The sequence below is a fragment of the Ctenocephalides felis genome, unplaced genomic scaffold (assembly GCF_003426905.1).
Source record: "Ctenocephalides felis isolate EL2017-DRISC unplaced genomic scaffold, ASM342690v1 CF-g0.4_SCAFFOLD_01604, whole genome shotgun sequence".
In the NCBI taxonomy this organism is placed as follows: domain Eukaryota; kingdom Metazoa; phylum Arthropoda; class Insecta; order Siphonaptera; family Pulicidae; genus Ctenocephalides; species Ctenocephalides felis.
This window is the reverse complement of record NW_020537758.1, coordinates 14414774-14440230: the sequence shown is the minus strand read 5'-3', so window position 1 is coordinate 14440230 and position 25457 is coordinate 14414774. Positions and strand designations below refer to the sequence as shown.

Genomic DNA, 25457 nt, shown 5'->3' with positions numbered 1-25457 from the left:
TTGAATATAACTTAAAAATAACAATACATGCAAAACGTAACAATAACGCATACTTGAAAAATTCATTTAGATGTCAAACTAAATAAAAGACTTTAAAATAAATGAGCTGCCAAACTGCCAAAGTAAAAACTGCTTTTTTATCTCCTGACAGCGACGATGAAAGAATTAAGGTGTTAGAATAATGTAAACTTTTATATTATTTTTTTACCGTAAACGTAAAATTAACGGAATTTATCAAATAACAAGATTCATTCTAAATATGTAACACACATAAAATAATCAATTTAAATCCAAAACAAATTGGATCTGATTATGCAACCGAGCGCAGCAGGGGGTTAAAAAAGCAACAAACCTTCGCGTGTACGATCATTGAAAGTCTATAATAAAAATAATGTAAATTCTCATATGTTCTCTTACCTTAATCCTAAGAACCGTACATATGACGTGGCACACCCATCCTCGACAATTCCTCGCAAGTGTACCTGCTGAGATCCAGAGTTGGTGAGCAACTTCGAAGTATCGGCAAAGACTGGTATTGTGTTGATGAAACTGCCGAAAATGCGCTCATTTGGGTTAGCGAATGGATTTTCTGGTACAATTGATACCTATGCCATGACACAATTGGTTCACACAAACCTACGGCTAAAAAAATAGATAGATTAAAATAAATGTGTAATACAGATTTACGGTGGAGTGATCTACTTGAAATTTATATACCCCTCTAATAAACTTCTCTTCAGTATGAACTACATACTGAATGAAATATGGATCTAAACCATTTTAAAAAAATTCTAGAATCTCAAAAGATGTTGTAAAAAATACTTTTTTCGAACAGTCTCTATTTTGTAAAAACAGTATACTTTAGCATGTCCGTAGTTCATACCATTGCGACATTATTCTAGACCATGAATCGTGTACTGTTATAGAGCATACTAAATTATCCTGAAAATATAGAGTCCGCCAAATAACTTTTTTTAAGGGGTACGACTTAAGCAACCCTACTGTGTACTCTGCACTCTCTACATTTCACTTTCAAATAAAAAAAGTGAAAATATTTAGTGAATTTTTAATAGAGTTTTCAAACAAAAAGAAAATTGGCAAAATATTGAGTAGATTTTTTAAGGAATTTTTCAAAAAAAGCTAGTTGGCGGACCCTATACAATAATAGGTTAAACAAAGGATAAACAAATACAATATAGAAGTTATGAGGAGTTGGTAACCAGGGTGGACAGGTTTCACTAAACTGAAATAAATGTTATATTTATATTTGGCTGTGAAAAATCTGCTCTGGCTCTAAAGTTATTTCACGATTTACAAAATACCCAGAATTGGCTATGAGGCATCTAATTCATTTACATAATGAAATATTAAGTAAAAGAATTTAATGTTAAATGGTAAGTAGTATGTAAACTATCTGGAGATAATACCAAAATATTTCACACCTTGGGTCATTTTTGGACACATTTTTAAGGCGTTCCAGAAATTCCTGGAATGATCTACTGTGGTTATCAACTCCTCATAAATGATATTTCCTTGATTTTGGCACAAAGAATTATATATTACTAGTATTGTAGGACATATAGTAGTTGCATACTGCAAACCGAAGTTCTGCAAATCACCTAAAAATCGATAATACTAAGATAAATTATAATTCAAGTTAGCTGCAAAAATAGCCTATAATTTTTCTTCTCGATATGAATCCTATATCTTATGGATTACCTAAAATTTGATAAATTTATAACGGTAGTTTTAATAAATTTAAAAATGATATGGTATAAAATTTAACCAAAATTACTGATTAAGAAACAAATCCAACTCTAGAGAAAAATTCAATTTCTAATGCTAATTTAGAGTTCACACACTTATAATTACGTTCATAAAAACTTCTTTTTACAATTCGATAGTGTTGTTGCCATAAAAATTAGATTTTGCAGAAAATAAATATTATAAAATTTTGAAGGTGAAATTATATTAATAATCTTTTGTTTTAATTCAGAACCTGCGATTCAAAGCAGAAAATCATCTATCATCAATTATAATGAAAGAATTGTTATAGAATTTATATTGAATATACTATACTCAAAAATATGAGCTGATGTACTCCTTAAGAAGCAAAAAATTTACTCCGAGGGAGTAAATCAGCTAATATTTTTGAAAATTGTATATTAATTGTATAGATTCTATAACAATTCCTTCATTATAATTGATGTTAGATTGATTGAAAACTTAGATAAATTAGATGCCTCACATATATATTTCTTTGAATATAATCAAGAAGCTCATATTTTTTATGGTTATTAAATCTTATATATTTATTATATTGATACCAAGCCAAGTCTTCTTTATTATGAAGTAGCAGTCATAAACAAACAAACTCCTTTTATTAATCGTTAATGAACAGAATTAACGTACTCAATTCTAATCCCACAAAACATTACCGAACAAAAGTACAGCTTCTTTCCTTTTACAAGACAATATATACCTATTCTTAATACTATTTTATTATGCATGCCAACTTTATCAGTTAGTTAATTAAATTGACATATCAATCAAGTCTACGACAATGAGATTTAGCTGCCAATACGAAGGTGTCTCAATAGAAGTCTATATCTTGAAGAAAGTCATAATTCTTTAGAATAAAGTTTTAATATACTTGGAACAATAGTGGAAATTGCGTATTAAACGCAGAATATTATAGATACGCAAGCATTGTAATGAATCACGTGTGTTTTGTATTGAGATTGCACCTTTGATTAGAAAACAAACCACCAACGATGGTAATAATCTTGGCGACAACAGATTTAGAAATATGTGTCTATTACTTACTTCGACTATTATTCCAGTGGAAGCAGATAAATTAAATTACTTAAAAGGAAATCTATTGTAGGTTTAAGAAACGTAGAACACTGAACTTTTGTAAATAAAAGAATTTTTTAATGTACAATAATACCATATTCACTTTACTCCTATATACCTACTTATCTACCTGTTTTTTATATAAATCTTATAATAGATAAGAAAAATTAATTTGTCAATTACTATTAGCTTTTATTTTTTTACCTAATAAGTCTGATATCTGGCATTTATTTATATCATATTAATATCACGTCATTATAACGTTTTTCAGATGGTTAACTAACAATATTTTGGAATCGTTAACCTTCCTACAGAGAGTAATCAATTATTTAAGGGGGAAACACCTTTTCTTGTAAGCCTGCTTTAGAGATAGAAATTTTTGACAAAAATGTCTTCCAAAACTAGCCATAATATATTCCTAAAATTTCAAAAACAAATTCAAATTATTTTTAGAATTACAGAAGAAATTGTGAGCAAGTTTGTATACGAGCGGAACGAAAACTTCGACGCACGATTTCTCGATTTTTAATTTTTCCGATTCTTCCTAATTGGCGGGAAAGATAGGAAAAAATACTAAACGTCCTATCGAAACGAGACAAAATTCATTGTATTCAGGACTAAATTCTGTTCTATTCCTAAAAAAAAATTGAAAAAAGTTATAATTAACTCACTTTTTAAACAATCTAAAGTGAAATTTCGTATAAAAAACATGATATTTTTTCAAGTTGCGAATAATTGGTAAATTTCTATTTTTTTCTGATTTTTTAGGTTCAACTAGAATCTATAGTATTGAAAATAAATATATTTGATTTTTTCGTTTTCGATGGAAATTGTGACCTGCATTTTTCAAATGCTAAATGACACCGGCACGCTCGTGGCATCGACAAAATGCTTGTACACAGCATATTATGACATATCATCTGCTGGATTTAAGGATCTCCAAAAACAATAATTTATCCATAAATGAAAATTTACCGAAATGTTACACACGATAGACAAAAACATATATAGTCAAGTCATTTGGTCGTTTTGCCGGTACAGTACTCCGGGAATTTTGAAAATTGGTAATCTTATAGATTTCGAGGTGCTCTTTACGAAAATCAACTTTGCCACCTCAAATTTGAACGGCAAGTTGCCGCCATATTGAAAAAATGGCGTCAAAAATAGCTTTTTTAAAACATCTCCTTTCTGGCCTATTCAACGATAAAAGTATCTATGTACGAATTAAACTAGATAAAATTTCCTACAATTCTTTAGAAAACCGTTTTTTTGTAAAATTGATAGTTTGAGAGTACGGCCGCCTCAAAGTCTTTGCTGCTCTCGCCGTAGTACCAAATCTTTCCATATATGACAGCACTTCGAACTTGACCAAATTCTCTCTAATAAATAAATATTTTTATTGTTAAATTAAGCGAATAAGGTCTAGAAATAAAATAATTCAAATATTTTTCGTTTTTTTTTTTGCTGATTTTTTAACACTTCAAGCTAGTAGCTATAAGTAAGTAGCTTGAAGTGTTAAAAAATCAGCAAAAAAAACGAAAAATATTTGAATTATTTTATTTCTAGACCTTATTCGCTTAATTTAACAATAAAAATATTTATTTATTAGAGAGAATTTGGTCAAGTTCGAAGTGCTATCATATATGAAGACATTTGATACTACGGCGAGAGCAGCAAAGACGTTGAAGCGGCCGTACTCTCAAACTATCAATTTTACAAAAAAACGGTTTTCTAAAGAATTGTAGGAAATTTTATCTAGTTTAATTCGTACATAGATACTTTTATCGTAGAATAAGCCAGAAAAGAGATATTTTGAAAAAGCTATTTTTTGACGCCATTTTTTCAATATGGCGGCAGCTTGCCGTTCAAAATTGAGGTGGAAAAGTTGATTTTCGTAAACGCACCTCGAAATCTATAAGTTTACCAATTTTCAGAATTTCCGGAGTACTGTACCGGCAACAGCCTTTTTTTGCACCAAATGACTGGACTAATAATACAACATAATGTTCAAACTAGCTGTAAGTGGAATTCTGTCTTAAGGCAATTAGGGCATCGTGCCTTAAGGCAAATTGCTGGAACTTCCCGTACCAAAAATTATTATTTTTTTAAAAACGATTAACATGTTTGAAAAAAATTTAATCAAAAAAAAAAATAGATTTGAGAAACTACAAATTTGACAAAAAATTACTTTTTTTTGAAAAAAAAAATTTATATGAAAAAAAAAAATTTTTTTTTGGATACAAAAATTTTTTTTGAAAAAAAAGTTTGCTTCATTTTGACATATTTTGGAAATTCTGAACTTTTTTTTCAAAGCAATCGCACTGCTTGAACTGCATAGAGACGAAATATCAAAGCGCGCATGTGCCGCGCCGCCGTCCAACGCATAAGCATTGGTACGGAACCCATAAAAATGTAAAAAAAAACAATATACTTATTGTTAAAATCTCTATAAAATATCTGATAATTTGATGTGCATATGTCTAATGATAATTTTTAACCGCCGAATGGCATTATTTTTTACTTTTTTCATTAGATCTCCGAAACCGCTAGACCTACCTCCATGAAAATTTGATCAATTCTACATCTTGTCAATACAAGTAAAATGTTTTTTGAATTATTCAAATCGGACGCTCCGTTCTCTTAAAAACGGAGGTACCGTTCGTGGCACTTTTTGCCCCGTATCTTCGGAACGGATAGACCTGCCTTTGCCAAAAACTAATCAGCACGTCTCCTTATCAATACGAATCGAATGTTTTTTGAATTATTCAAATCGGTTGATCCGTGTTCCCGAAATCGTCGACGAAAATTTGTATCCGCACATACATACACACACATACATACATACATTTTTTCTAAGGTATGCCAAAATGTTCAGAAGGTTTTGAAACGTCGAGAAATGCAAAAATTTTCATTTTCGATTTTTTGGCGATTACTATAACTTACCCTACGGGAAGTTAACAAAATCTTCACTGACTACTAAAAGAAAAACCCTTCAAAGTCCACCGAATAGATCTGGTATCGTCTTCTTCAGCGAACCATAAGACCATGTCCTCACAGGCGCCGCGGCGTGCGCAATCAATTGTAGGTACAATTACGCGTGCAGATAACTCCGTGCGCTTCAGCTCAGCACTGGCTCATCTTTTGTTGTGTCCTCACAACAGACCAGGTTCCGAGTAATTAATTAAAGTACTGATTGGTCACGCTGACGTCTTGCATCGGGCTACGGGCTTTGTGTCTTATAATAGAAGATGTTTTCGACATTCGAGAGGATGAGGACGGGCAACCTTTTTGGTAAAAGCTCGGATACTTAGTATAAAATTGACCAGAAAAAATGCGTTGTTTTTTATCATTATAGTTGAAATCCAATTATGTTGTGTTTGGTGATATGACAATAACAATATTACAATAAGATGAACAAAAATAATAAGGAAGGTAATGCAAAATAATGAACGATGGCACAGTTTGGGGTTTCTTCCATTGGCTTCTCACTCTTTGGGCGTTATACTCGTGAATGCTTTATGGTGATACAGATGCAATATTGGTTAACAAATATGACGATCAATTATATTGTCTTTTGTGATATCATAACATCATGTAAGTATATTAATGTGCATTAGAGCCTTAATATAGTAACTACACTTTCTGGCGTTTAATTTAGGCAAAAATACATGCCTACGACAAAAACATATGTGTAACTGGGAATCGATAAAGTATTTCATTTTAGCAAGTTTGTTTTTTATTTCGACGCATTCACTTAAGATGCTAAGTTTATCAACTTTTTCTTAATCCTGATTTGGTTGATGTTCTGAACTGACTAAATGCCAGGTAAAGCTCGTTTAGTAATAAAAATCTCTTGTGTACTTTCGAGTAAACTATCTTATTAACACACAAAGCATTTATTCTCTAGAACCAATATTATTTAATTTAATAATAATAAATTATAAGTATCTATCAATATCAATATATCATAAGAGTGAAACCTGGTTATTTTCATTATTTTCTAGGTGGTATTTAAATACTTATATTTATAATAGATCTTGCAAATAATTCTACGAAGTAATATTTATATTAATCACAATGCAGAAGAATTACTACGTACTTCTTATTAATATATCTAAGAAAAACAGCTTGGGTTACTTTCTTCTGGTGTAGTTGAGGTTGAGGCATTCATTAGCAAAAGCAACAATTTACGATTCTTCGTGATGCGTACGCGGTAGCTCGCACGTCTGCGAGAAAAGGCCATTCAGAGATTTCTATTCAATATGGGCAATCAATTTTTATAATATTTTGATTAATTTAAAAAAATATTTTTTGTATCCTATTATTCCAAGAACACTTGTTTGACACATTAAAAATATGAAAACCAACGCTGTTCTAAAAGTATAATGCCTTTATTAAAAGAACCAAGGAGGTGTTCTGGTATGAGGGCATGAATTTTATGCCTGAAAGGGCAACAATATATTTACTTAAAATTATTTTCACAAGTTATTAATTAATCTTTTAAGAATATGAAAAAATTAAAATAGTTATAAACTTTTAGTTTTGGAAAGAGATGAAGTGGGGGTTTTAAATTTAAAATTTAAATTTAAAACAATACCCATGATTTTAGTCCCAAAAAAAAAATTATGTATTTAAAATAATGTAGGACTCGTATGAACTACGGATAAGTTAAAACCCTGTAGAATTCTCTTTACTATGAACTACTTTCATCCCTAAATTCTGAGTTTAGTTCCGAGAAAATTTGAGGCGATTGTGTCACTATTTTTGACTATGGTCCTAAAATGTTATTTAATTAACCAAAATAACGGAAAAATAGTCACAGTTTCACGAAAGCTCTGGGTAGGAACATAAAAGCTCATAACTTTCAAACTGCATGGAATAACAATAAATCCTTATCGGCTTGACGTTGAGTTCTGGGACACCCTGTTTATATTGGTCAATAACAACGTATTAGAATTCAGTTCAATATTCCAACTAGAAATTACTTGGATTCAATTTGAATTAATTAATGTAGCGGTAATTAAAACAACTATTTTATTATGGACTAGGTTATAAGATCATATAAATTTGTTAAGCAAAATGTGATTTTTGATTATCTAATTTATTTAGTGCTGTTCTTGAATCGCTTACCATCAACTAACATCATTTATATAAAAAATTATATAATAATGAAATATGATTAACATTAATTTTTAACACCTTAGGTTTAGTCTACAACCTTCACCGAGTAGCCAGTGGCCACGAATCCATTAAAACCTTTGAGCACCAAAATAAATAAAACAGTTCTAATAACATAAAATTTGATTTGCGAGCATTTTTGTAAAAGTTTCAACATAAAATTGCTATAAAAATAACAAAATCTTTTACTATCATTTCTAAGTTTTATGTTTGCTAGCTTGATAGCGAAACTTTTTTATGATTTACGCTTGTAAATCATGAAAGGTTTTTTCGTTTAAAGGGCGGCAAAGCGAAAAGCTTATGATGATTAAGAAAGTCTTTAGTTGAGTTTGCAGTTAATTAATAAGAAAACTTTAAATAAGTATGTATGGCTTTGAGGATTTTGTCTATTAAAGTCAAATAGGTTGATCATTAGCATATCAGCTACTCGTATTGGATTAAGTTGGTTTAATATTAGTTGCAGAGAAGTACGTATGGAATGTGGGTACATAATTTGTCCCATAAGTTTTTTATCACCTCACAAATTAACATTTAATAATATATTTCTACTTTAGCGCTAGTCGGCTAACTAGTTGCAGCCTTCTCCATAAATTCCAATTTAATGATTAGAATTGGCATTTGACACCGTGCCGCAGGATCTGGTTATCATTTGATATCTTAAAGAAATAACATTGCGTACATTTTCTTGATCTCGGCTCGCTTAATTATATGGGTTCTCCCGTACATATAAAAGTTTTACGATCGTCTTGCATTAAGTATATTGTGTGTATAAAGTAATTTTTTCAAACCTCAGCGATCTATAAGTACGCTAGGACAATAAAATCGTAATAAAATTGTAAAATATGTTGCTATCAGTTTCAACAAAACACGCAACACGGCATAGAATGAACACTCAAGGATCGTTGTCATATATATAGGAGAGGAGGCATAAAATGCGCTCAGCAATTTATAACCGCGAATCGCATAAAATCACAGGCGAACCAGGACAGGCGAAAGGGCTGGATAAGACTACACCTTCAAACTATTTTATAATTTTTTTTTCGTGACCAAAAATACACGTAATGTTTTAAATCACACGTTATGGAGGGTCTAAAAATCCTTAAAAAATCGATCACGCAATTAATGGACGCTTCCTAATATTTTTTCATTTCACACTAACCGCCCAAAAAATAATATAATAGTACAAGTGTGCTCAAAAGTAATTAAAGAGCCATGCTTGATCAAGAATCATAAAAAGAATAGTTTTTCATGATATGTCGAGTTTTATAAAATTATCCGGTTTCCAATACAAAGTCTATTTTTGATTAATATATTTCCATATTGGTGACCACGACGTGTTCTCGAGGAGTTTGTCTTAGGCTCTGAAAGGGGAGTACTGTGGCAATTTGAGTCAGCCATGAAAAACTTGCCTGAATCAAAGTGCTATTTATTTAGGGTGCATCCATTAATCACGTGATCGATATTTGAAGGATTTTTCAGCCCCCTTCCCCCTTAGTGATATTCAAAATTACCCCATCCCCCTATCCCATCAAACATCACGTGTGTTTTTAGTTACAAAAAAAATTGTTAAATTTTTGATATTTGTTGAAAATGTTTGGATTAAAAAAAAATCTGGTAAAAATAAATACAAGTGATATCTTACTATACCTCCTGGCTACGTGATATTTCGTGATTTCTTGTCAACCCCCTCCCCCCTCCTAAAAACCTCGCATGATTAATGGGCGCCTATTTCATTTTTTGATTCAAATCATTGCAATTATATAATTCAAGCCATTAAATGCTGAATTCGTAAGTAACAGTGTTTAATCGATATTTATAAAAAAAATATATTTTATTCAGCCCTAGAAATGCCCATAGCAAGTTATTCCTAAAACAATCAATGTAGATACTTCTAAGATCTTGCGATTGAACTTGAATAAACCGTTGGCGTTATTCGCGCATTATTGAATGCATATAATAAATTTCCACCCAACTATATTAATAGATTTTAGGATAGATTGTAAATTTAACAAATATTTATTACTTCACGATATTATCAATCATTGAGGTAAAAACAACACCCCAACATTACAAATGGATATACCACAAAATATCACAAGGGGATGGAGGGTCTAGTCAAAAAAGAGTTTTAAAAAAATGTATGAATTTTCCTGGATGCTAAAAATAGACGTAACGTTGAGTGGAAGATGGAGTAGTTGATTTTAAATAATATCTAGTTTTGCCAAGAGAGTTGTCTAAAAATCTATAGAAATCGATCTCATGATAAATGGACACCCCCGAGTAAAATGTTAAGGCAAACGTATTTCAATAACCCGAATGAAATTAGTTCTATTTAATTTAAATATTACTTCCAATGTCCTTTCCGAAGATATCTCATACATATTAATGGTCGCTACATTTTATTATGATTTTGATGTCGTGTTGGCATAAATCACTCCGTTCAAGTCTTGAAATAACGTATATTTACTGCCAGCCGGCGGTCCCGTGTATGCCACCTCACTGTGAAATATATTATTTGCAAAATTGAAAACATCCATTAACGATTTGACTATTTTAGAATTTGTAAACACAACTAACGTTATACATATGTTAATGCAATAATAATTCACGGTTCTGATGCCGAAAGCCAACTCCACATTAGTACCATACAATAGTTTAATATTGAAACTAGCGAAATATTACAAATACAGGATGCTGTGAAACTGTAAATCGAGCTGTACTAAATTTACCGTCACAGCAGTTTGTCAACATATTATGGGACGTTATTTTGGGTGCACTTTTGCTTGGGTTTTATTGACGCATTTAAAATTTCTACAAAGGCTAATCGATTTTCATAAATGTTTTGGTTGGGAGTTTAAATTTATAACGCGTGCTAATGGCGAATGTAATTATTTCTTCAAAGGAGGAATAGAATCTCCTTATAAAAAAAATAGTGCAAAAGATTTCATGATAATAGGAGTCACTTTTCAATTTCACAATATTATACAATAAATATACCAAAAAATGTTTTAAGTAACTTTTGATGAGCAGAAATTATAATAAGAATTTTTAAAAATTGTTTGCATTGATTGAAATTGATTTTGATGCATTTATTGAAAAATCGCCTTAATGCCTAAAGAATTATCGGACAACATTTAGAATTAGACGAATTTTTTGCACCACATAAAATGGTCATCTATTCAAAATTCTATGAAGAAACACAATAAAATAATAAAGAAAAAAATAATAAAAATTAAAACAATTAGTGATATATACATATATTTATATATAAATTAATTATAATAAAAAAATTCAATTCATTATATAAAATATCAGACCTTTTCAAGAAATTATCTTAATCAACAGTGTAGAGTGTAAAAATTGAATTTACTGAAGAATTTTAAATACCTTAAACAATTTCGAATAATTAATTATATATTCATTTTATATAAAACTAAATTATTTCCAACTGATTATTTAAAATTTTATCTCAAGTAAAATTGCTTTACGCCGTATTTGTCGTGAGCAAAATTGCACTGTAAATTTTGAAACGTCCAATAAAAACTTTATGGAAATTCTTCATTATATAATTTATGACGAATATTTTAAATAAATAATTTGTTTACAAAAAAGCTCATGTTATATACGACTTGAAAGATAATTTATTTCGTCAATTTTATACCTTTTAATGTCTTTTGCACTGCGGATGCTTATTTGTTTATTTATTAAATAAGTACTTTAAAACGACATGAGAGGAAAAGGAGTAAAATATATGATTTTAGTAAAAAAAAGTTTTGTAAAATGCGAAAAAGGTTCGAAATTAAAGATTTAGTACAAATATTGCCTAAAATACCTATTTAATAGTCATCCAAAGAAATTGCATATGTGAATCATTGCAGAGTTTTTAAGAAAAAAATAGAGCAGCTTTGATGATACAATATATAGTAACAAAATTGATCTTTTAAAGAGATGGGACAAAACACTAAAGCATAAAATATTACACCAAAATTTTTGAAAAATTATGTTGAAATATTTATAAGAACATTTATATGTATATGAGGAGTTGGTAACCGGAGTGGATCATCTAACAAATCGGGAAAATCTGAGTTGTATCTCAGATTTTCCCTAGGGTATGATGAGTTTTATTCTAATTAATATTGCCAAACTTGAATAAACATAATCGTTAAATGGCAGCAAAAAATCTTCCCAGGCTCTAAAGTTGTTTCACGTTTTAAGAAAACCTATAGTGGACTATTGGGCTTCTATTCCATTTATATAGTGATTAAATCAAGTAAAATCAAGAGATAATTATGTAGTAGATAGAATGTAAACTAATAGAGATACTATAAAACATGTAAAAAATTTAATGTCGACACGGTTTAATGGCGTTCAGATGTATTTGGGACCTCTAGTTAACAACTCCTAATATAACACTACTTTGTCCCATGGTCTGTGCATAAAGTTAAAGTGAAATAAGACAATAAATTCAATTATCAACTCTGCTATATTTTATATCTGTGTCATTTCCACTAATTCTCTCTCATTCCAGTATGTTACTACTGGAAATATTTTAAAAATAGCACCTCGGCGCGCGAAGTCCCAAGTTGGGTGACATAAATTATTGTTTACGACTTGTCCACAATAGCATTAACGGCCGCCGAGAGGAAGAAAACACTCCGCACTTCTGCAGATTGCAATTCTGACGGTTTCTTATTATTATTATTACCGACACGAGACAAGCCATGTCAACCTAATGCCTATGAAATCTAGCGACATCAATTGAATAATTGATGGCCCAGTAAATACTTCAAAGAAACAATTATAAGGTTGGCGATAAATCATCGATAAAAATGATTCAACGAGATAGAAGAACGGGTGATGTGGTTTAGAATTTATGGTCAAAGAGTTCATTATTTTTATCAGAAAAACGACGTGGCAGGAAAATACAGGGAATTGGAAGCCGAGGTGCAGGAATGAGGATTTATGGAAGCAAATGTTTAAAAAACTCTAATTATAAATTAAAGCTATGACAATAAATAATAACTAGTTGAAAGTGGCATTTAGCCTTAAGGCAAGTTACATGAGTTTCCCGAAATGTGTAACAATTAACTTAATCAATCAAAATTTAAATTGAAATATTTAGATAAAATTTCAAACTGCTTATTCCAAAAATAAAGTTATCGCTTTCACTTAAATCAAAACATTGCGATTTCGAACAGAATTTTCAAATAGAACAAAAAGAGAAAGGGCGCAAAAGTGGTTTTCTCATACCACATAACATTGTTTACTACTATAATATCTTCCCAATAAAAGAACAATCTAATACAAATAAAACACGTTTTTAAAACTGAAAAAAAACTATGGCGTAGGTCGGTGCATTAAGTTCCAATTAGACTTTCTGTAATTGAACTGTCTAAAGCAAATGAACTACATCACAACTCATAACACATATCACCAAATAACTATAGAAATATGTTCAGTAAAATTCCTAAAAAATTCCTAAATAAAAAAGCATGTTTTTCATTATTTTTCTAAAATTTGTCATCTGCCTTTTTTTGGTGGGGTAAAAAGCGACAGCCAAGTAGGAAACAAATTCAATGTCTTATTTTTAATAAAAAAATTTTACGACAAATAGCTACATTATTTAATCAATAAGTAAAACAAATTTCCTAGATACATTTTTTACAAAGATCACACTGTATGCAACCTTGATCTGGTATTTTGGCAGAAATATTCATCATTGTAATAACTATGAAATTCATGTAAAATGGATTTTTTACCTTAATTTACTTTTTTTACAATTTTCCTAATTATTCACACATTTGCCAGTGTAAAAGTTTAGTTGGTCTATTTTACCTCAACCAAATGTAAGCTTTTATAAAGGTAATATCAAAAAAACTGTCGAGATTAACTTAGAAAAACAGCAATTAATCTTATAAAACAATTGAGTAAAGTTATCTTAAATATTCAGGCATCATAAACTAAATAAGAGAGCTCAAAACCGGAAAAACTACAACGAAAAAATACTATTGTTAGAAATATTGATACATGGTCGTTTATCCTCTGATGGCAACGTTGCACGATTAAGGCTATGACTTCTTGCACGTGGTTTGCCCTCTACTTTAAAATAAAATTGTTGGAAAATAGCTTAGAACACCTTTAGAAAATAGTTTACTTGTTTTTGACATAATCGTGATGAATCATTTTACCTGTCGACTTTTAACTCTCGATCTACCCTAATATTTGCCTAATATTCTATAATACTTCATTTTATAATATTTTATAATTTATACTTATAATTTATTATTATATAATATTTTCTTGAAATTTTGTGTGTACATTGTCGAGTTAAAAATTAATTAATATAAAAATTCGTGCCTAAAAATGCTTTTATTCGTCGTCCGTTCCTCTATACAAAATTTATGCATTTATCCAGCTAGATTCATAATGTTGAAATACACTTAAGTACAATTTTTCGACCTTATGTTACATTTCTTGCTGCTATATTTTCACCAAACAATTCTGTTAGTTTTCGGTACACATTTGCTGTCTTGTCCTAATTCTATTGGGTAATTTTTGTAACTTGCGACAAGCATTTTTTTGGTTTACTTTTATACACCGTAAGAGTAAATAACTAATAATGCTTTATCAGAAACAAATGCGGCTGTAAATGTTAACCCTTTTCATTGCAGAATTAATACGTATTTTGACGCCCGATCAGCCTCAAAGGTTAAAACATGAAATTGATATTTTCTACGAATGAGAATTTACATATTACGATTGAAATTTCTGAAGTAAATTTAAGTACTAAACCAAAACGTTTGGAGGTGATGGGAGATTTCTGTCCATTAAACGGAATATAAAAGGCATCGACTCTCGGAAACGATCGCAAATGCTGAAACAATGGGCATGAGTAATAAAAGCGGCGATAATTTAGCGCTCGAATCCACAACATTGTTCAGTATATCTCATATAATGAGTTTTCATTACATTTGAATCTTTTCATTCATTGTCAGTCTGTGCAGACGTTAATGGCCGCGAGTGAGGCGTCTACCTCCGGCGGGTTCGGGCATAAAACAGTTTATATAACATGTATTGTTTTTGCGTTTACGATTCGCGACGCCCGTTTTTCTGTTCTTGTTCCTTTGCGAGAAAATGTAATTTTACGTCACTGTTGATTTGTTGCCGATCATAAAAGGTTCCAAATCACCATCAACTCAGCAGAGTACTATTCAATGAACATTTATATTAGACGCGACGCTAGTAAACGTAAACATCTCCCGGAACGCGTTTGATTAGTCGTAAATAAATAAAATTAATTTATAGTCCGATTTGACAAGTCAATTTAAATTCATTGACTTAAAAACCAATAAAAATTACGTGGAATTTGAATAATTGAATTATACAGGATCTAAATAATAATGCCTAACTCTCATCAGATCTGCCCCAGAAATAGAATCCAAAACTCAATTCAAACCTGGTTATTTTATATTCTGTTATTTTTAAAATAAAATTTGATAATTTATATAACTCATAGTAACCATATAGTAACCATATAGTACTCATGTAACCAATGTTTTGATTGTTATTAATAAGAGAAGTAAAATATTTGAAAAATATGAAAAATTCAAATTTCTTAAAAATAAGGAAAGAAATTAAGTACATCTAGTTTTAGTCTTAATATCCGGAGGAGTTATTATTATATTACATTTATATTCCTGTATTTTTCAAATTAATTTTTGATTAGTAAGTAATTAAATTAAAGGAGTGAACAAATTAAGGGTGAATTCTGGTCTAGAAGTATGAATTTTTGTGGTTTTTAAAAGAACCAAAAAAGGCGAAAAATATAATATTTTCACAAGTTAATAGTTAATGTTTTGAGAATAAAAAATGATTTAAATTAAAACTAGTCATAAAGTTTCAATTCTGGAAAGTGTTGAAGTAATAAAGATGAAGGTGGAGTATCTAACAAAATTAGCATCTAATCATACACGTGGTTTTAGCCCTCCAAATAATATGAAGAAATATATATTACTAATATAGAATAATCGTGTAGACTACGACCAAGGATAAAAATTTGCACTTAACCATACCCATGATTATAGCCCTCCAAATAATCTGAAAAATATACATTATTAATATAGAATAATCGTATTAACTACGACCAAGTACAATTTTTTTCACAAATTAGAGACTGTCTAAAAAAAATATTTTTTTGCAACTTTTTTGTTATTCTCGAATTTTTAAAAAATAGTAAAAAATAGAATTTGGAAATGAGCTTAGTTCACACATTAAAAAACTGAAAATCTGGAATAATTTTAAGTAAATCGGTCCAGTAGAAGTTGAGAAATCGTGAGTATCGTATCAAAAAAGACAGTTTTGAGAAAACGAGCTTAAAGCTTCGTGAAGGAATTAAACGGAGGAGGATTAACGCAGTCAAACAGCTGTATCTCCGAAAATAATTTAAATTTTGAAAAATTCTTTTGCACACATATCAAAAAATAAATTTATTTATCCACCTATTCTAGACCAAAACACCTCCTGAAGTATGCAGAATCTAAATGATAATAAGATACTATGCTCAAATCCTGCTTCAAACATGCAGTTACATTCAGTCATTTTTAAATCAATATTTGATATTAAATTTGAAATTCGACTTCTTGTTCTAACATTACAATCTTTTGTAGAGAAATATAAAAAAGAGCAAATATAAACGACAGTCCTTTACTTTTAGCCTTGACCCTAGTAGTAGAGACAAACCTATAGCCTTTTTATCCCTATCTTATATTAATCAATTTTCAATTAATGAGCAATAAAAATTAAAAGAAAAAGTTCAAATATCCAGAATGTTATTTTTGTGATAAACTACTGAACCAACAGCACTGTGAATTAGTTTATACACATCACGACGGTTCAGAATAAAAATTAGCACATAACTTCAAACGCTAGTTTTAGCAGTTAGCGGTTTATTTTACTTAGTTCTCCTTAGTTATAATAATTTTTGTGATATAAAGTAAAAAATTGACCAGCTTACCGTCTATCCAAGTCTCGCACAAATGATAAAAAGTACTCAAGACAAGCGTGAATTCATCTGAACTGCATAAACGCGACAATCCGTTGCTAATACTGGTTCGCAACGCTTGATAGCAAAACAGATACGCCCATTTCGCACCTTATTATTCTTTATTGCAACTACTAATTATTTACACCTTGTCTATTTGACGGAGTCATCGAACACCAAGTCAAAAATCAATATTAGAAAAAAATGGAATAAATAAAAAGACTCTTAGGGTGGCAAATTCCAGTTGCCAGTAATTAATGATGATAAACTTTGTTGCACTAGTACTTACTAAATGGTAACAGTAATTATTATCAAATATTTACTATAGATTTATTATTAATTGTTGTAAGGATTTGCGACTACTAATCCAAAGTATGTAACATAAAACTACACCGAGTTTGTAAGAAGTTTCTTTGTTACAAAGATTTCATCTCCATCCGCCAAGAAATCTTTTAAGACACGTCACGAAAGCCATAAGTGCCGTGAAGGAAAATCATCACGCAATTCTGAAATGGATAAACGCCATCGCCCATCGTGATAGTAATCGCACTACAGCACGGTTATTAAATAGAATGAATATACAATCGTATAAAATAAAATAAAGAATATGATGATATAGTGTTTCTTTGTATTAGGTCGCTTCCCTCCTGACCGATTAAAAGATCGGAGACAGTCAACTTGAAGGGTAGTAGTAAATGACAAGGATAAAAAACTATAGGTCTAAAAATTTTTTTTTATTATCTCTTTTATTTACAACTGTCCAGTAAAGGACATTCTAAAGATAATGAAAATTAAAATTCATCTCCTTTTTTGCTCCCATTTACATAAAATTGTGTACTATTTTTTAGGCAAAATTTACCTTTGGCCTCTATGTAAAATTTCTTGATTTTTAAGGTGACCATATTTTTTTTAGGTCAAAACCGGTGGATTTATAAATAACTTTAATATGATTTGAATAAAAATTACTAGTAAGAACTTTATTGCTCAATTATGTTATATAATATTTAGGCTATATTGAGCCGTCTTTGAAATTTTGAATTTAGCAATATATTGTTTGGTATAAACATATTTGTTGTATATATCATTTTCAGATATTTTATGTTATGAGACATGAAACACCAAGTCAAAAATCAATATTTGAAAAAAATTTAACGCGAATAAAAGGACTCTTGAGGTGGCAAATTCCAGTTGCCAGTAATTAATGATGATGAATTTTGTTGCACTGGTACTTACTAATGGTAACAGTAATCATTATCAAATAGTTATTAATAATTGTCATAAAAAATTTGCGACTACTACTTCAATTAATTGTTGAATAATGTAATTCGGTAATTGTTATTTTATTATCAATTAATTGCGATTCAATTTGAACCAAACCTCGGGACAATCCGGGATAAAAATCTAAATCTGGGACAATTATTGCTCTTGAACAAACCCGGGACCTTATGATTACACATAATATCAGCATAATTACCATAATCATTAAGAGGGTATTCTTGCCTAAAATTTTTAAAAAGTCTATTTTTTGTATTTTAAAACTTAAACTGTTCAAGAATATGTCTATAAAAAATTTACCAAAATTTCAATTGTTTTTGGTATCAACCCACGATTTCTGTATTTCTACTGAAGCGATTTATTTGAAATTTTCACAGAGTTTTGTTTATAGATATTTCTTCAGTATCAACCACGCCCATCGCCAAATTCTCTATCTAATTTTTACTATCTTTTCATATCAAAAAAATATTTTCAGAAAAAAAAAATACTTATTGTCCGTTACTCATATGGATGCAATACAATATTCTAGATTTTTTTCTGAATTTTGTTTAGAGAGGTAAAAAAGTAAAATAAAATGCTCTAGAGTAGAATAAAATACTCTAGACAAGAACACCCCCTTAAAAAACTAACATTTGCTAAGACAATCCCTACTTTGAGAAAAAATCTTTTAGCTTGCCCGTAACTCATACGGATGCAATGCAATATTCTAGATTTTTTTAGATTGTTTAGAAGGGTAAAAAAATGAAATAAAATGCTCTAGATTAGAATAACCCCTTAACAAACCAACATTTGAACATGGAATTCAGAAGAAAACTGTAGTAATAGCGAGCAACAAGAATGAAAAAATGACAGCGATTTTCAAATTAAAAAATTTGATATTTAGATATATTATCCATTACACTTTTTTTCCTCTTTTGAGCAAAGTTCATATATATCGATTCTTATATAGTGTCGCAAGTAATTTTGTAGCCGTGCTGAGAAATCGTTGTGTTTAATTAAAAGACTAGACGCTATACAACTTATCCAAACAATGGGCTTTGAAGATTTAATAATAGACAGCATAGCGAATTATGAGTTTATGGCCTTAAAGTCGCTACTGTATTTGAACTTTGAGAAAATTATTACCTTCGATGCACGCATGCACGGTTTGAACTAATAGGGTGAAAATAACTGACTCAAAATGATATAAAACTGTGCAACTTTTTGAAATCTGCTAAAAATATCATAATTGTTTGGTGTACATCCCCCAGAAAGAGAGCAGATATTTTCACCAACTCCTGATTTTGGAGAACTACACTTCTCTGTATCAAAAAATACTTTATGTTCAGATAACAAGTGGAGTGAGATAAAATCTTTGATATTGTAATATAAAAAAAATTAAATTCACATTAATTTTGCGTCGCCACCTGAGGCGAAATTTGAACAAATTGTAGCAATTAAATCAATCACTCAGTAAATAGGTCGAAACGTTTCCGTTATAACACGGTCGAATAAAATTTATTGGTGGTATAAAAGTCGACATATGTTGTTTTACGATATGCCCTTAAAATATTTCATGCAAACAAAGCATTTAATGTAGCTTTGGATTAAAAGTGCAATAAAATTTCGTTTCTTTTTCGAAAACATGCGGGAATTACAGAATTAATTGCAGGTGCCAAAATTGGTAATGGATATAGTAATGGTAGATATAGTAAATCAAAAAATATATCATAAACACATAGAACAATAATATAGAATTATATCCAGTAATGGAGTAGAAGATAGATGTGTATATATTACCACACTTGCCTGCTTGCAGCCTCAGATCCGCAGAACTAATCTTCCAGCAAATTAATTATTATTTCATTTAATTATTTATAAAGATAAAAATATTATCAAACACAAATTCATTTTAAATGTTGATTGAAGAATCCGTGCTCCAGTGATCTGCTCTGCAAAATGTTGATTGCTGATCCTCAATGATGTTGATGTCTTTGGTGTGTTGATTGTAGGTTATCATTAAAACTAATTTAACACTAAGAATTATTATTAAGGTTATCGAATAATACCAAGAATCTAAAATCTAACAACAATTATACATTAATAGAATGGAGAAGAAAAATACACTCTTATTTATTAATTTTAGCAAATAGCTCGGTGGACTCGATTTAAACACGATTTAATTTAATTTTTTTCGAAAAATGGATTTTGGTTATTTATCATCATCCATATTGTCGCGTTGAATTTCTCAGTTCACCGCCGTCGTACATGTTCAAATTGTTCATACGAGAATATTCACTGACGACTAATTGGCCTGCCATGTTTGAAAAAAAATATTAATATAATTTTATAGCATAAGTACTAAATTTAAAATAACCTAATTAAATTATATATGTTCTGTCATGGATATACTCACACCACATGCCAAAGTAATAATTCTACAAAAAAATATCAAGAATATAAAATTACTATTGCTGTAGTTGATATTTTTTGCTGATCTACAAACGTCGATAAAATGATAAATCTAGTTTGAAATGAAATGCTTTTTTATTACATATATATAATTTCTTTTTTTCCTGGGTCGCGTGCAAAGTTCTTTCGACAAATAAATATCCACATCCACAAGATAAAACGATAAAATAGTTTCAAAGTGCATCTAGTTAGAAAGAAAATTGCTTTATTACAAAAACCATGTAATCTAGAAATGAGGTGTGCATGCAGAACTTAGACCAATTATAAAGTTATACAACTCACCACATAATTAGATCAAATGAAATTTAGAAATAAACAATACTTCCTAAGTTAATTAAATTTTACTGGGTAAATGTAAATTGTTTCTAATATATTCTTAGAGGTCCTTATAAATAGCAATAGCAATACGTTTTATATAAATATATATAACGATCAGTTAATGATGCAATCAACTATATAACAATTTCCAATACACTACTTATCATCAATTTTATGAATTAGCAAAAGATCTCATGTATGAAGGTGTTCTACACTACCTCAAGTACAAACTAGTTATTGTATAAGTAAGTTTAATTTAATATTTACCGCTGGCGATAATATGCTACCGTACTTATTAATAATAAGTTCGATAGAAGTGCTTTTCAACATGCAACTATCAATTTTGTAGTCACTTAATGACTTCCAATTAATAATCGTACGATATTGAAAATTACTTGAAATTGTCCATTTGAGCTACAATCAAATGGAAAATGGATTGATGGAAATAAATTTGGTTTTGCTGATTTGTCTGTAGGCTGGATTTTCCGTTTAAATTTTAAAAATTTAATATTTATTATGAATATTGATACTAACCGTTGTGAATATTCTTAATGGCTTCTGATATTCCACCAGACAATCCCAATATCGCGTAAACAAATGGCAACATTTCGAAAGGATATTTTAGTTGCTCCACAATTTGTTGGCTTTCTTCTAATAGAGCTTTCACTTTTTCGGAAAATTCTGAAAAAACAAAACAAAACATGAATTCATAAATTTTGTGAAATGCAATTGAAAGCAAATTACTCTACTTTGATACCATAATTTATTGTTCATGCTCAGAGAAATATAAATTTTATATCGTCAGTACAGCACTATCTCGAGTAATTAATTTTAATTCAATTACAAACTCTTGTACCATCATTAGTAACATCAAAACATCTGCCATTATATATAATATTTAATATATAATAAACAATTATGTTTTTCTGAATTTTATTATTTCTAATCCATTTCCACACTCCACATTTTCTCTTTGCAAACACATTTGTAGTAAAAATTAAATAAATAGGGCTTTAGGCAACACTTAAATTTATTTAGACATTTAATAATCATTCTTGACAACGATCATTATGTAATAATTTTCTTTGAAAAACTATATTTTAACAGGCAGGTGGAAAGAAATTCTGAGAAATATCACATAGATGTCACGAATTGTTAATAATGAAAAGGTACTAGTTGTAAGTGGCATTTTGCCTTAAGGAAAATTTTTGAGTTATAGTGTTATTTGAGTACTCTTTTTAAATTTTACAATGTTAAAAAAAATATTTAAAAAACCACTATTTTGACGATTGCTTAATGTCTAGAAGGTGTAGGAGGGTTCGGATAAGATTTTTATTCTAGTTTCAATTTTTGAAAAATTTTCCCCATATTTTGGAAACAACTAGACCTGCCTTCCCAAAATATAACTAGTTTTTTGAACGGTAAACTTTCCCTAAAATATTATTTTCACTTCATCATTTCAAGTTCAAGTCTAGATTGTATATGAAATGAATAAAAGGTTTTAAAGGTTTAAAAAAATAAAATGAATAAAAAGTTTATGAATAACACAAATAAAAGGTTTTTTTTAAAAAAAAAACAGTGTGTATTTATGCCTCCGAAGGTTAAAATAACTTTACCACATATTTCGTTTTTTCTAGCAGATCGCAGAACTAGGAAAATATTTATCATTAATAACACCCATCAAAGGACTAGAAAAGGAAATGATTTTGTGAGAAGTACATGAAAACTCCACAGAATCGTTATTATGTAGAAAAGTCTCATGTCATTACTATTAAATATCCAAACGATGACACTAATAACATATGCCGGAGTTATTAACATTACCTAGGGCAAACTAACGGCTTATGGTAATTCAAACAAATTGAATATTATTACATTGGAAGATTTTTTTTTGTTCGATGGGTGCATTCCGCTTTCCACGCGAAACACGCCACTCGCAATTTCACAAAGCTAACAAGACTCATTATAATAAGAATGATTTTACGCTTTAGAAGGATCGATGATAGACAGAGAGTTGGACAGTAATCTTTCTATAAAATCAAAAAAAGTTTGCATAAAGGTCATACAAAAATTGCGAAAAAATCTGGAGATTTCAACGCTTCAAACCCAAAAAAACTAGATTTCAAAAATCGCGCAATAAGCAAAAATGAGATGACCAATAAAGTCTTCTGAAAGTGTGCTAATAAATGAATAAATTTGATATTTTATATCCCATAATAAATTGTACCAACAAAATGATACTAGATACAATGTTTTAACATTGATTCTAAAAAAATAATTTAAAAATTATTAATTCTTCTTTTCCCAGGAAAAAAACGGTTTACCAGCTATAAGACCAACGCATTAAAAATGCACGCAAAACACACAGAAATACATGCTGAGTAGTTAAACAAGAAATGACAAAATCGATACTCAACTTGGCATTTTTCTCATCAACGATAATTGTAAGTCTTGACAGGATATGTAAATATTTTCTTCAACAGTTCTCTTATCTAGATTGTACTCGTTTAAATTTATTATGTATATCAATGTGCTCTTGGTGAGCAAACGAGGCAGTAAATGAATTCTTTGAAAATATTAAAATTAAACACAGGATGGTACATAACTCGATGATGATCAAAACATAGGGACAAGACAACAAAAATAATCAAGGAGAGTTAATTACATTTCTAAAACTTGAAATTGTAATGGCAATAATCAATAAAAAGATCAATTTGAAATTGACAGGCATGTTTCCTTGTAATGTAGAAAACATGCCGATCTTTAGAAGATGATGTGTGACTTCCTTTTACTTTTTAATTATTGTTTAAGTCAGAAAACCATTCGTAAATCACATTAAAAATACTCAAACTCTTCTATTTAGATTAATTTGAATATATAATAATAGCTATTTATATTATATAGATACACAGGTATCAGTAAAAAATTTCTAAATTTCTATCTATGTTTATTATTGTTTATTAAGGAGATGGCAATTTATAAATCCCACGGTTTTATACGTTATGCCAAGAATTGCTGACTTTTGCATTAAAGATAGTAGGAAATATGACTTTTCCATTGTCGACAATGAATAATATACGATTGTAGCGGTATTAGAAGTAACATCCAGCTGAGATCAATTTAATCTACGACTGAGCTCGTCTGTTCGATTTAGAATCCGTCAGATTTGTTGGGAGTTCAACATTTATAGCAAGATGGTCAACATATTCTCACGACTTTGGTAAGAGAACAAATTTTAGAAAAAACTCAAGCATAGGAATAAAATATTTCAATAAAATAGTCTCGTTGCTATCATAATTATTTATAAAATTTCCGATGGCCTAATAATAAAATTTTGATCTCACTATCTGAAGATCATCAAATTTTTGCACCAAGACATTTAGAGGCCAATTCTCGGATAAAATAGAAATGTTATGTTACGGGTCTGTAATCGTATAAGGGGGCGCCCATTAATCACGTGATCGAATTTTTATGAATTTTTGGACCCCCCTTGGTTGATACATCGTGATATTTAAAATTACACCCCCCTTCCCCACCGACCATCACGTGTATTTGTAGTTACGTAAAATTTTTCGAACAAATTTTTGAATTTACGAAAAAAGAAAAATTTTTGCTTTTTTCTGAATATCTAGGTAAAAAATAAATACACCTGATGTCTTATTAGACTCCTATCTCCCCCACGTGATTTTTTGTCAAACCCCCTCTACCCCTAAGCCTGATTAATAGACGCCCCCTGAGTTGGTAGTCGCAAACTGTCAAAAAACGTCTTTGCTCTATGATCAAGCGTTTCAAAAATAAATCCAAACTTCAAAATATTAACTTTGATTAAACATCCCGTATGTGTTATCAGAGTGATAACCAAAAGTTGCACTCATGATATAATTATTATTTGGTATCTGTGCCCTTTGAAAGTAAGGTTTAAGGTATGTGTGAAACTCCCGATCTAACACAATACCATTTTGACCACCAACGCAAGAATTTGCCTCTTATTGCAGGTCAAGAGCTAGGTCATCTAACTGTGCGGTAAATTATTATACCATTAACTATAACTAGTTAATATATGCAACCCTTACTATAATTGACTATTAGATAAACAATCTACCTCTTTCTCCATTAACAGTTAATGTGGATCCCCTAGAAGACCCATCAGCGGCGCCGCCATCAGAAGCGTTTTCTGAGGGGGGTGTATGACTAAGTTCCGAGCTTAACTGATAGGGGTCCCTTGGAAGAGGGTACTGCTGGTGGGTCAAGGCAGCCCGCAGGTGTTGGTTGTATTCAGAATCTACGGGGGTTCCTTGGCCTCCCATGCCATAGACTGGGTAGCTACGCACTTCTTTCG

At 30.1% G+C, this 25457-nt stretch overlaps 2 protein-coding genes across 3 annotated transcripts in view; one reads left to right on the top strand and one right to left on the bottom strand.

Annotated features, from left to right (window-relative positions):
* The window catches only part of LOC113374063, a 355272-nt gene that overhangs the window by 304471 nt on the left and 25344 nt on the right, over positions 1-25457 (top strand). The window lies entirely within an intron of this gene.
* LOC113374062 lies at positions 394-25457 on the bottom strand (the record flags this gene model as incomplete). The annotated part of the gene is given in 4 exon segments (XM_026614317.1): positions 394-642; positions 20129-20642; positions 21653-21799; positions 25221-25457. Coding segments are annotated over 3 exon segments (476 nt in total), but the record flags the coding sequence as incomplete, so codon positions are not given.